A 14,515-nucleotide genomic window follows, 5' to 3' on the forward strand; every position below is an offset into this window, starting at 1 on the left:
TTTAATGGGAAGTGGAAGGGCCCAAAGATAGAGGAGATGAAAGCTCGGGCCCGCTAACCCTCAAGCTATATGTGTGTGCGTGTGTGTGTGTGTGTGTGTGTGTGCACTCATACATAGAAGTTTAGTTGAGGTGTTAGTGTAACAGTTGTACAGTGGCTTGCCACAGTCACACTCCTGTGCTTCAAAGAGACCACAGGGGCAGAAACAAAAGCTTCCCTGTGCTCATTCAGAAGTCATCAGCTAAGAAACAAGAACCTGCCTTTTACATCAAGAAGCAGTGAGCTTCAAAAACATACCCTGTGGTCATTTCAGACAGGTAAAGCACATATAAACAAGTGTTTCATGTTTATTTGTGCTTTAGAACGTAACTGCTGTAAAAATATCAATAAATAACTCATAATTATTTTTCCAACTGCTAAGTTTTCCAAATCACTGCTCTCTCACTTCTTTCAGTTTGTATTATGTAGATCTGTTTTTAGAATAGCTTTAATACTTTTGATACTATCAAATGTAAAATTAAATTTGTGGTTTTAACATGTATCATCCATCCATCCATCTTCCGCTTATCCAGAGCCAGGTCGCGGTGGCAGCAGGCTAAGAAAGGTGACCCAGACCTCCCTCTCCCTATCAACATTTTCCAGGTCCTCCTGGGGGATCCCCAGGTGTTCCCAGGCTATGGCACAGGGTAAAGGACAACATTAAGAGTATTGAGAGGCCGAAGGAGGCTATATCCTTGCTGAAGCTAGCCACTGATTTGGCCAATGATAAGCCAGTGCTGGAAACTGAGAGGCCGGTGGTGGTAAATGAGAAGCCGCTTATTCATTCGACCAGGGCCGCAAGTCATGCCTCTAACATAGCAACCCACTGGATCGGCTACTGGATAGGCTGGTCATTAGCTTTAGTCTGGTGACTAGCACACTGAAGCTAGCTGCATTAGTTATTTCCTTGGCTGGTCAATTTCTTCTGTTGTATATTATTTGCGGATTGGAGCCAAACGTGGTGTGTTACCGCCACCAACTGTCGACATGTAGGATTTATCTAGATTCTTTAAATTAGTCTGTTTGTTGTTACCAACAAAGAAAGTATTTCCCCTTTCCAGTGGGTTGCTAGCTTCGGTTTGCTACGCGCTAGCCTCAGAAGCTAATGACCAGCCTAGCCTGTAGCCGATCCAATGGGTTGCTACGTTAGACGCATGACTTGCCGCCCTGGTCGAATGAATAGACGGCTTCCCAGTTGCCAGGACTGGCTTATCATTGGCCAGATCATTAGCTGGCTTAGGCAAGGATGTAGCCTCCTTCAGCCTCTCAATAGTCCTTACATTGTCCTTTATCCTGCACCATACCAGGCCAGGCCAGCGAGCTCTGGGTCTGTCCGGGGTCTCCTCCCAGTTGGACGTGCCCAGAAAACCAGGAGTCCAGGAGGCATCCTAATCAGATGTCGAACCACCTCAACTGCCTCCTTTCCATGCAAAGTATTACATCGAAACAGTAGTAGTTGTGGTATCAACAACTCTCTAAGTATTGATACTTTGACACAACCTTACTCACCGGTCCTCTAAAGCTCTATTATTAACATCCTTAAACCATAAACTTGAACTGAAACATTAAACCAATGAGGTGTAATGTGTAGTGTAGTGAGCTTTAGCAGTCAAACCTTTCTTTGCATCAGATTAGTCATCATTTACAAATTACCATAAAATCCGGAATATAATTCCCACTGGAATATAAGACGCAGTCTGTTTTTGGTGGGTATGCCAGAGGCAAAAAGCTATCTATTAATAAAGACGTGTATATAAGATATTTCAACACAGTTTCAATTTATTTTCATTTGAAACACATTTAAAACACACCCAAATTACAGCGAGAGTTTGCAATCCTGCTAGCTACCAGTGTGGTACCGGTGTGGCAGCCTATGGTAACGTTGATTGTTGTGACGGTGCAATGGCGATCATGACGGTGCATGTCCGTGACCAAGCGTACGCAACAATCAGGTTCCTCGCTAAAAACGCTTAAAACAGCACAGCGGCATATCGTAAATAGGAGACGTTGTAGCGACTCGGACCCGTGAAACAGTTTAATGCGGAGATTCACCACTTAACAACCAAAGAGGTTGGTCTGAGTAATATACTGTAACTCATTCAAATATATCCCTGCATTTTATACTGGTATACTGGTCGCACCGGTACATAAGGACGCAGCCCACTTTTTAAATGAAAAATAAATTATTGAAAGTGCATCTTATGCAGGGAATTTTACAGTAACTTGTTTGTTTTTGCTAAAAAGTTACTTTAACTTACAAGCAAATCCTCAATACAAAACAGTACAAAATATTTTGATATTGTTTTTTCCATTTATTAAATTATCCATCACCAATTATTTATTCACAAATCATATCATTTAAAAAATGTGCATGAAGAAAAATTAGGTCTGACTTGATAAAGCTGTATTTTTAAAGACAGTAAATATGCATATAAAAAGTAAGCGGTTACAGCGGATAAACATAAACTCCTCTCATCGTACAACGATGCACATTGCGACAGCCTAATTTAAAGCATTCTGCGAGGATGAGGAGGTCAGTGTTTTGCAACGCCCTGCAATAAGCAGGAACTGCACTGATTTGTCTTCACACACTGTTGCACCATTTCTTTCCTGTATCAGTTCCAGTCTTCCTTTTCCCCTCATTTGAAAGAGCCTAAATTCTGATTCAATTTCCAGCTTGGATCCAGCTTATGAAATATGGATGTATAAAAACGCTGCATGGCAGCTGCAGGTCATTACCCCATAGACTGTGAAAAATAGGCTAATCTGCTTCCTCTATCCTTCCCTGCCACTTCTCTGTTTCTTCCACGCATCCAAACAGGGATGATGTGATGAGGGATATGACCAAGGGCAATGTTTCCAGAAGTGATTTTGAAACGGATCCTCCCTCCATGAAGAACTAATTCAGCATGAATCCAGTCTGCAGGGAGAGCCTTACCCAACACACCAAGAGCCCTCCAATAGGAGCATACGTGTTCAATATGGAGTGCATGTTAGAATATAAAATAGTGCTCCACAAAGTAGTTTTTCTGTGCAGTGGGCTATATTTGGCTCATCTAGCAAGCTGCTGATCATATCTTTATACATTTCCACACAGTTCTGTCTCAGAAACACATCATAACATGTCATAACATATACAGTCCAGCTCTTGTGAAAAATGGGCAGTATGGTTTTTTTAATCTTGCTGAAGGATAAGAAACAGCAGAGAAATGGTGGATCTATTACAGAGAGGCAGACAGAGACAGTACCAGAAACCCACTCTTTGTAAACTGTACAGTCTGTCGAGATCAAAGCAAACGCGTTCAACATGCTCCCATTTGCCGCTCCACATCCGCTGAGGGCCTGGCAGAGGTTCACAGGGCCCTAATCCCGCTCCGGTGCCTGGAAGCAGTGCTACATACACAAGGGGAGGCAATCAAGGTGTGGTAGGGAGCCAGGCCAGGCAGATTCAATACTGCAGCTGGAGGATGTGAGCATCCCCAAAGACCCCATAGTGAGTGAAAAGTTAGCGAAACCTCTGTCGTCCCCTTGTGTAACATGATGTACACATATTTAGACAGCTGCAGTCTCATAAATGAAAGATAAAAGGATATCATCTCAAAGCCACGTAGGAAAATTAAACATCTGCAAGCTACATAAGGCCTGACAGGTGCCCTATGGATGTACTCTGTGATTTGGAAGGATAATTTAAGAATATTTCTTTTATCCTTGGTCATGTGATATTCTGTAAAAGTAAATGGCTCTCCAAACACTGCTTCCTCCTCACCATTTGGGAATGATTATGCATTTTAATTCCCCTTTTTCTTTTTGTAAGCAACCACATTTATACCTTTTTATTTTGTAAAGGAATTCAATATACCACAAGAGCTTTTTATTCATGAATAACACCTTAAATCCTCTTTGAAACAAAGACAAAAATAGCATTAAATGTTGTGTACATTTATGTTTCACAGCGATAGAACAGTTATTTGTAGGAATGAATGTAATAGCTGGCTCTTACACATATGTACAGTAATAATGTGTCCATTTAACCTAACCAAACAGTTCACAGAAATGTACACTCCTTCAATTTACATTTTACCACAGTGTCTATGTTTATACACTGATGTTGTGTGAGTTACCTGCAAAGTTTGCAGTTACAGCAGGGTACACTCTACAAGATAATCGGGCTGATATTTACGATCCACTATCCTGTTGTGTGGGGGGAACCCCGATGACAGCCGAGCACACACTCTGTGGATCATCACGTGGAACGAAACAATAGCCAATGGGGAAGCAAGTTGACTGAAGAAGGAAGCACAACAACCGCAGTCATGGCGACAAAAGCAGACGTGAAGCATAAAGTAACATGTACAGCGCATGTTCACGCCGTCTCCACCACTTTATCCAGTTTGTTCTTTTTTCTTCCTAAATTTTCAGTAAAAAGTCCAAAAACTATCATCACCATTTCTTCCTGCCCGTCGTCCACCATGTTTGTTTATTCTAAAATCTCGTTTGACCGCGAGAGATTTTGTGAGATTACTAGTTTTGAGAGTCGGACTCTGGTTGTTTGTGAATGGAATCTGTTAGTGTGTGGTGTGCTGTTATGGTGTAATCGTTGCTCTCCACACACTATAAGATCTGAATAATCTTGTAGTGTGGGCCAGGCGTTACACTTTTGGGACGACCTTATGTTTCAGTTAGTGTAAATTAGCAAGAACAGACAGCACTCCAGTATTGAACTTACTGCCTCTTGCATGAGGACTGAACTCCTCTAGTTGTCAAATCTTTTTTTTAATAGATTACAAGTTTATTCAACAAAATAATACAAAAAGCTCAATGGTTAGCTTAGCTTAGCATTAAGAGTGAAAGCAGAGCAGGAGGTTAATGTGACCCTAAACGATTTAACGTGTTGTTTTTACACTTTTTAAATACAAATTAATTAATAATGTAGCTTTAGAGGCGCTGATGGGTCAGGGCCAGGTTAGCTGTAGCACCTAGCTTTCAGCCGATCTAATGGTCTAAGTCATTTTTTGTACACACACAACTTTTTATTGGATTATTTAATAGCACCCGACTGTGAGGTGGAAATGAGGCGTACATTCCTGTCCAGTTATGGCAGAAAGAAAACACCATTGTGAATATTACATGTATTGTTATGTTGGCTCTGGAAGTTTCACAGGGATTACTCCCGTAAACCACATAAAATGACAAAACAAATTCTTCTTTTGTTTGTGTTGGCCCTGCAGTCAGAACTCCTTTGCAGGATCTGGATATGCACAGGGGTTATGTTGTGAAGCCTGTCGGGTGATTGGACAGCGGAAAGGTCTGGCTTACTGAATTCCTGAGTCGGCCTGAAATATGCCAGGTTTGACATCAGCAGTGGAAAGGAAGAGCGCAGGCAAAAAGCTTTGGAGTAAAGACTATTTCTGGCTTGGCATGTCAACTTTTCTGCTTGATGATTTAGGCTGAGGCTTCTGAGCAGCATTTACAGTGTGCAGTGAAGTTGTTGTTAGGCAATGTAAGAGAGGCTGGGGCCCAATGAAAGTAAAAGACTTACTGTAGGTGGGCAGCTTGGGCTCCCAGTGAAGTGCACCTATCAATACACAGCTGCATATGGTACTTCAGGGATGAGCAACAGACCTTTTTCCCATCAGGATGGTAGGCTGAGCTTCATGAGTTCACTCATCATAAATGCCTTGGTCCAAATCCAAGCTGCTCAGACAGTTTGAGATCCTTTCTCTTTAAGATAAAGTCTCATGCACTACCTTATATGGATCAATAGGACAGTGTGTCTTTACTTTCTTTGTTGTTATTACAGTTGATACCATTATTTTAGATGTTGGATGTTGGATGGAGGTCTCACTATGAAATGAAAGCAACATTTCCCAAAGGTCAAGTCATTGCAGCAGAAAGTTAAAAACATTCATGTAAACTTACATCTGAGAAAAAGAAATGCAGAATGCTAATACCATCATTAAATATACAAAAACAACTTCTAGTGAACCGCAGCATCAAAAGGAACGGACAAGAAATTATGTTTGGTCACGACTCCGGGATGCCTGGCAAGATCTCAAGAGACAACAGTGTCTCAGCCGAGAATATTTATACCCAACGATGTTTTTAACAACACTGCAGCTGTACAGCCAGCAGTCTGAGGTGGTGGTGCTTTGAGCTAAATGCTTTTATTGGAATTGTAAAATGCTCACAGCTATATAATGCTAACATGCTCTTACTAAGCAGGTATAAACTGGGCTATGTTCACACTCTTAGTCAAGCGTGTGACTGAGGCTAATGGGAATATAATAGTATTTGACCATTTTTTTATTTTGATGGATGGTGGCATAAAAAGTTAAAGGACCAACAAAGTCATTACAATGCCCGAGGGAAGTCTGAGAAGTGTGTTGCAAACTTCATGGCAACCAGTACTTTTTTATACAATTTACTTCAAGCTAGGCGCTAGGCAACAGATTTAAAAGCTTCTTCCCCCAAATGAATGAATGTGCACTGCCTTACATGTAGTGCAAAATGAGTCAAAGAGAGCGTCGGGGAGAGGAGCGCAGTCCTGATACTGGATTTTTTCCCTTTTTTTTGTCGGATCATTAGATTTATTGATTGCTGTTGGGATGTAAAGAGAATTTAAAAGGAATACAACAAAAATGCTTTGAAATTTATATTGCCTATCTTAACTTTACAACCCCAAATATTAACCTCACAGTGGTGCTCAAGCTAAAGACATGGGATTATCAGATTGTTCTGGAAGAACAAGGTTAGAAAGGAGAAGAAGAAAGGTCTTCTGTGGACCATGCTAATCTACGAAATGAAAGCTTTCACCTGCTGGTGGCGCTAAAGGAAAAGGACCACCTAAAAAGCAGGGCTCATCCTCTGGGGATCATGAATTTCAGGCCCAAATATGATTACTCCCACCTTGTTGGGATATTTGATTCTGGACCAAAGTGGTTTGCCAACAAACAGCCATTTCCAACCCTAGAATTTCCTTCCACGTCCTTTCAAAACGCAGTTTAAGGACTTCTTGTAAGAATGACTCACGCACAGAAAAGGACATTTCAGAACACGAGTAGTATAAATGTTTATTAAGAAAATCTCACGCAGTGCACCAAGAATGTCAACAAAAGACACGGTTAGCTCATGCTATATAAGAATGTGGTCTTTTTTGTTACTACATCACAGTAAGACTTCCAGCTTTCCCAAACAACTTTAGGAAGTCTTTTTAGCACTCCTGTCTCCCCGGCACCCTGCTCACACTTGCCATACATATAAAGCCTAAATGCTTGCATCAGAACGTTTCATCAACATAACAGCAAACAGAAAAAAAAGTTGACTGCCCAGAGGTTTGCTTGGCTCAAGTTCTCACTGACACACCCAGACTCTGTTACTCACACACTGCTGCACAATCAGAGACAAATAAAGAACAAATATAGACCTAACCTAGAAACGGAGTGGAGCAAAATAACACGGTCCAAATAAGAAATTCCTCGTTATACAAAAGACTTTGTGTGATGACTATGTGATTTGATGCCAGTGTCAATAATACATTTGAATGTGGCGTAGTTTGCCAGCTAAAATCAGACCAAACGGATTCTATGAAAGCCAGCTGGATGGAGGAGCAGAAGAAATTGGCTGACGATAATTAAAATCAAAGTCATCTAATCAGCCGTTGCCGTAAGGACATAACTCAGTCAAGCTAAAAAAAAAAGTAGTAGTTGCTTTTTCACTTGTTTTAAATGATGCATGGAAACCTTAACATTTTCACTCAGTGCCAGTTGTCTCTGGTTTCCAAACCTGTATTGTGTTTCAAAGAGTCTGAACCACATTTTCCACTTACTTAAATGATAATTGACTTCTCATGACATCTGTCCTTATTCCTTTCCACCAAATCATGATTTGAATTTTTCTGGACTGGCTTCCAAAGAGCCCATGATGGTTTCATTTGGAAAGTCACAGATAACTGTTTGAGATGGCAAATCATTCAACTTTTCTCTATTCTATTCACCGGTCCAGAAAATTAGGTGTTAAAGAGCACATTGTTTCAGTTTTCCCCCAAAATGCTTTTCTGCAAAAGTAACCAAAGTGCTTTTTAGGTGGGCACGTTAAAGCCAGTAGTATTAAACGATGTGTTATGATGGACGTGCCTTGCCAAGTAAAACACAGTAATAGAAACAGCCTCACAGGATCAGGTTATTATCCTATACCTTTATTTTCTTAACCCTGACCTCGGCTGACCATCCTGCATTCACATCTTTATGCCTCCAATTAGCTTAAACGTTAGCCATGAGGTACAGTACTTAGAGGTTGTTACCATAAGCGGTTACATACTGTACCTTCAGATCATGGATGGTTCTCATTTACTATATCACTAGCACTTTGAAGTTTGACAAGTTCCTCTTAAAATTAGACAGGCTCCTCCGCTTCTCTCAGCAGTGTCCTGTCTGTGAACCCCATAAGGACCACCTCTGCTGGGTTCCTGCATGGGCCAAGGTCAGGGCCCTTTTTACAAGCTGTCGTGGGTTCGGTGGTGAAACCGTCCATCACACAGCAAACCAGTGCACAATAAATGCATATGTCAACAAGTTCCCTCATCACTAATGCTGAGGTGTCACTGTTAAAAAGAAGACTTCCTTGTTAAGTACCAAGCGACGGGAGAAAATCTATTATGAGAGCGTGTCCAACTGAACAAGCAGAGATTTGTCCTCAACTCTTTAACCAACACGTGTGGATCTCTAGAGAGCACATGGAGGCCCTGCTTCACCTTTGACCCCAACCATGCAGTGCCTCAGCTCCTGAGATAGCAGAGTGGTCACATTAACCAGGCCAAGACGTAGTCCGGTGATCTTTGCCTTGGCTATGGGAAGAGCCAATGAGGCCCTTAGTTAAGTAAATGTATGGCCTCAGTACTGGATTTGGGCCGGTTGTCCCAAATCCCGAATCTGTTATCTGTTACGGAGAAAGATGTCTGACATACTTGGGTGGACGCCTGCTGCGTGCTTCCAGCCATAGAAACATGAATGTAGTCTCAGAGGCTGCACAAATGTTTTCTGAGTGTTGTAAGGTGAGTGATTTACAGAGAGCTGCAGCTGTCTCTCTCCTGCATCAGAGGAAAGGAGTCGAGAGCGTCGGGTGGAGGGGAGTGAATGGGTTCAATGGAGAACCAAGTCAAAAAGGAGTCTGGGACTCTCACTGGACCCCTCAGGACATCCCAATCAGTTGTGTTGAATTTTTCAAATCAAGCAAGAAACTGGCACACCCTGCGTCACAACACATATCAGCTCTGAGATTCTCCTGACATTATGAGATTGCATGGTGGATCCCGACTCCATCAAACAAACATGCATTTTAAAAGTAGCAAATCTGTGTCATGATGTTGTTTCTGCGTGCTCTCTATCCACTTATTGCAGTAAAATCACAGCAATGTTTGTTTATTTTGGGTTCGTACCCCTGTAGGAAGCCAGAGTTCTGTTCATACGGTGAAAGATCTGAAGAAGAACTTGTATAGAAGTAGTTTGATTGCAGTTTGTTTTCTTCATGCCTTGCTCATTAAGCGCCTCTCTCTTTCTGTTTCTTTGCAGTGACCGACACCACGTAACTAGCTCCATCCCAGTGCCGTCCAAGTCTCAGCTTGGTGTTTCTGCTGCCTCAGATATCGGCTACCCCTGCCACACCAGCTCTCCAGACCGAGGCCTGAGGAAAAGGGCGAGCTCCGAGGCCGATAAGCACAACCACAAGCCATCTCCTCCACCTAGCTACAACACAGCTATGGCTGAACAGCAGCCCCCAGTCGGCCTTGAGCCTCCGTCACCTTCACCCCAACACCTTTCCTCATCTCTTGATGCTGGCATGGCCTCGCTTAGCCTGGCCAAGACTTCAGAGTCCAAAGAGAAAGGAGAGCGGCAGGAAGAGAAGGAGGAGATTGGGGAGACAGCTGTGGAAGTGGAGACACAAGGAAGCGCAGAAAGAAAAGTTGAATTTGAAAAAGAAGTAGAGACTGAAGAGCAACTGTCCAGTAGCACAGTTGTGCCCAACTCTTCTTCAGTGCAGGACTCTGGTGAGGAAACTGCAGCCTCTAGCCAGCACACAGGTGCCATGAACGGCTCTTTGGTAGCAGGACAGGCACCTGTTAGCCTGGTCCCAGAGCTGCGCTGCTCTGTGGAGCAAGCAGAGGAGATCATGGGCACAGAGGCCACTGGGTTAGGCCTGGGGTTGGGGTTAGGGGTAGCAGATGAGGCCCGGATGGAGGACTACCGCTGCATCCCTGTGGACCACGCAGTAGCTGTGGAGTGTGATGAACAGGTGCTGGGAGAGCTGGACGTCGCCGGCTTTGAGGAGTTCTCCAGACGCATCTATGCACTTAACGAGAACATGTCCAGCTTCCGCAGACCGCGCAAGAACTCTGATAAGTGAGGAAGAGGACCTAAGGAGAGAGGAAGGCATGAAAATAACTTGCACAGGGGTCTGAACATTACAAGGCAGGGACATGAACTGAGAGGACAAGGTGGGGTCGCCCCTCCCTTACTGCAGCATCTAAATCATAGGAGCTATTCTGGAAAAACGACCAATTTGCACTTATTGTAAACATTTCCATCGTAATCTTTTGAATAAAATGCAGTAAAAATGTAAAGTATTGGGACGGTAAGCTTTAACATAAAATATATATAGTTTTTAACAATGACAATTATTCATGCAAGTCTCGACCTTCACTGTCACCGTCTGTCAGGTATTTTAGTCTGCTGTTCCATAATGAGGGACCATTAATGTAAAATCACAAACACAAACTATCACTTGGACCTGTTTCTCAAAGCCTCACAGCAATAACAGCCCTAACTGATTGTAACAAACATTGTTGTCAGGTTCAGGGTACAAGAGTTTTAACTGATGCAACCGGCTTTGAAATCTGGTTGCATCACGCTCATTAGTTGAAGGAGAAGCTTCACACAGAAAGCTACAGGGAGCCTTGACTCTAGTTTGTAGCTAGCTAGCTGCTATGGTCTGTTAGCTTCACATAAAGCTAAAATGCAAATAGAGTTTGCCAGAGTCATCGTTTTTTGGCCTAATCTGTGTGCTACGTCGCAGTAAATCCACGTTGCATTAATCAGCTTGAACTCCAACGTGATCCGCTCCATATAAGTCGGCCTTATCTGAAGTACACCAAGAACCTCGAAGAAGCTCACCATACCTGCAGTTACACCGCCTGAACCCGGCCTCAATGCAGCATCTCCAAACCACCGTAACTAGAGAAGCTTCTCCTTCTATCACAGAGCTTGCTGTCCCAGTACTTCACCTTTAACTGTATAAGCAAATGTTTAGACGCTTCCCGAGCCTTCATCCAGGGTGCATGTCAGCAGGTGTGTGTGTGAAGGAGGATGTGATGGATACGTGTGTGTGTGTGTGTGTGTGTGTGTTTTGAGGCTTACCATTAGCATGAATTTATGGCCACGCAATCACAGTTAGAATTCAACTGATCCCACCAATGACCTTTGAACACCACAGGATTTCACGACCACAAAGTGAGGTGGGAGCTAGAACCTGTTTCCCAATCAGAGAACTGTGACACACGGCGTCTCGTCCCTCCCTCTTCGACAGCTCGACTCGCCCGTCATTCTCCACGCAGGGTCCAGTTTCTCCTTCAGGTCTTAAGATGAAGATCCCGAGAGCACATGGCAGGGATACAGTGCAATTGTTTTTCTGTCCATCTCCACGTCCTCTTTGTTCTCTTTTATTTCTTTGATTTTTAATGTATCCCACCAACATTAACATAAATGCTAATGTATCATCCTCTGAATTTAACATTCAGGAGACTAAAGGTTTAATTCTGTGTCTGTGTTCTGTTTGAATGTCTCACTCAGGCTCTACTGTACGTGTTGATAGCAGGTGTCTCAATCAGTGATTTTGTCCCGTGTCTCCATGTTCTGATGCTTTCTTGCACTGGTATTCAATTAATGCATTATTTATGTCTTTCAACGATTGTTGTGTGTGCTTTGATTCAAAGGAAATCAATGTTTAGATTTACTTTCCCCACTTACATGATGGTTATTATTATTGTCAAATGTTGGACTGATCTCATAACCAGTGTCTGGGTCCTGACGTGGACAGCTGCTTCGCATCGCCCGCCGTAAAGAAGATGGACTCGCCACCCGGAAGCCCACTTCCTGTTTCAGATCCAGCACTGTGGAGGCTGACTGTTGAGAAGTATTGTATTTAAATCTAAAACATGAACCATGTTAGATCATTTCCATAAACTGCTCTACAGTTCAGTAAGTGACCATGTACATATACTTTTGTATGGAGGGTTTTTTTTTGTTATTAAAGACTTGCAGTCCAATGGCATGGATGTATGTAGCCCCCTTTAAGAGTGGTCTGTCTACATTTGTGTTGGTGTGGGTGTGCTTAACTTTAATTATTGTGTTTAAGTGATGAAGGGAAAGTAAATTACACTAGAGTCTATGCTAGCAGCTCCTTGAGGCGGGGTACACAGAAGCACTGGCAGAGACAGTGGCTCTGTGGAGCAGGCTGAGACGATCATAGGCACAGAGGAGACCAGCTAAGGCCTGGGGAGAATGTGTCAATAACTACTTTTAATCAAACTCAGAGGCATTAGAGAATGGAGACCGGACGTCCGGGATTGTCCAGGTTTCAATGAGTAACTCGAGTCCCAACAAATATCGGTTAAACTCTAAAATGTGCCGGTTTTCAACATTGATTACCAAATTGTTCCCGTTGTTCACCATAATAAAAATGATAATAATAGTACTTAACTTATTTTCAGTACTCACATAGAAGTCTTATGCTGTCCCACATATTTTACCTAACCCCATATAAACACATAAAAATCTGAATTCAACACTTACCGGTATTTGTATCTGTGTGAATAAATACATCGTGTCATTGTGAAGGCTGTTACCATAGATTGTATAAATAACTGATGTAGCCACCGTGACGTCACCCGTTGGTTTCTCAACTGCGTAAATGAAGCCTCGAGTTCGGGATTTGGCCGCCGCCATGTTGGTTTTCTCGAGCCAGAATTTACAGACGAATAAAAAAATATGTTAAACACTGAACAAGCTAATAAGACAGGTGTGGCGAGAGCAGTATACCTGCTACTTAGTGCAAATATATCAATACTGCAACGTAATACTGTACTAGAATTTAAATTACTGAAAAGCTGGAGCTCAGACTTCTTGGACAGCCAAAAAGTTCCATTATCACACAGTGGATTTTTGCATGAAAAAAGATAAATGCTATAGAACAAACCCATTTTTTGTTTATTCCTCTTGTAAGAATTTGTATTTTCAAATGAGCCCTTAAAGGGGTTTTTGGCTGACCACCGGGGTCAGCCCTACACACGGGTCTGTATGTGACTGACTGACTGACTGACTGACTGACGGTACTTTCAGAGCCCTAGAGAGAGAGAGTTGCGACATCACAATGGCGGACCATGGAGCATATTGGACCTCCACTGACGCGACTCTCTGTCTATACAGCTCTGGATACTTTGTTCGGGGAGTAGGCGGGGCTGCTCCTCCGCTGTCCTCACCTACGTCCGCAGTGCGCACCTGCTTTCACACACGTTGTCATCGGCCTCATAAGGCCCACATACTAGGTTTTGACCTAGTCTTGTTTTGCTCTTGAAGGCAACCTCAAGTGGGCACGCTTTGAGGCTTTAAGATGTGTTTGTATGCTGACTGGGAGCAAAGAGTTCTTCATAGTTAGCTGTCATCAAGGAGACTGACTGCTTACTTCATAAGGTACCCAGCAACGAAAATACTGTGTCCATGGTACTGAAACTTGGCTTGGACGTTGTCCTAAACATACAAGTGTCCCTCATCCTGTTGAAAACACCTACAGTGCGTGCAAATTTACATACAGTACATGATGACATGCATCAACAAATGATTGACTTCAGTGTCCTGGTTTGAAAGTTTGGTCACCAACACGCGAAAAAGTCCAGAGATCAACAAAGTTGTCAATAGACCAGCAGCGCTTAACAAAGCTACACCAGTAGCCTGGCTAACATCATTAAAGACTGATCAAAGAATGGCACAAAGGGAGATCGCTCAGAAGAAAACAATACAGATATTTTTGACATTATTAGATTCCCCACGATTGAGAGAAAAAGTAATCTCTACTTTGAAAGTATTTCATCTGAGAAATTTTAAAGTAACTTCGCACAAACACGCTCTACCTCACTTCTTTTGCAGGACGAGTCAATGAGAGAGTGCTGGGGAAACGGGTGCAGTGCATCATTGTAATCGTTAACCGTATCAATCTGGCTTTTTCTGCCACTCTTGAGCAACTACACTTTAGCTTGTGGAGGACTCCCCTTCTGTGCAATGAGTGCATGTGCAGAGTGTGCACAGATAATCCTTGGATGGATTTCCAAATATATTACAAAAAGTGCATCCAAGATAAACTGAAAAATATACCTTTAAAAAAAACAGCTATCAAAATCGCTAAGTCTCTGTGAATAGATCTATCAATTAGTC

The 14,515-nt window shown here is 42.7% G+C and overlaps 1 protein-coding gene across 2 annotated transcripts in view; it reads left to right on the top strand.

Annotated features, from left to right (window-relative positions):
- The window catches only part of uvrag (UV radiation resistance associated gene), a 126,025-nt gene extending 113,655 nt beyond the window's left edge, over positions 1-12,370 (top strand). The window contains exon 15 of one of the 2 annotated variants that reach the window (XM_069669334.1): positions 9,605-12,370. In XM_069669334.1, coding sequence (XP_069525435.1) covers positions 9,605-10,436 — 832 coding nt within the window. In that variant the 3' untranslated portion in view covers positions 10,437-12,370. The remainder of the gene's footprint in view (positions 1-9,604) is intronic. The other variant, XM_069669341.1, reaches the window with a different exon arrangement.
- The last annotated feature ends 2,145 nt before the right edge of the window (positions 12,371-14,515 follow it).

This window comes from Semicossyphus pulcher, unplaced genomic scaffold, assembly GCF_022749685.1.
Source record: "Semicossyphus pulcher isolate SPU_LCO1_2020_fin unplaced genomic scaffold, fSemPul1.0.p SCAF_10, whole genome shotgun sequence".
Lineage (NCBI taxonomy): Eukaryota > Metazoa > Chordata > Actinopteri > Labriformes > Labridae > Semicossyphus > Semicossyphus pulcher.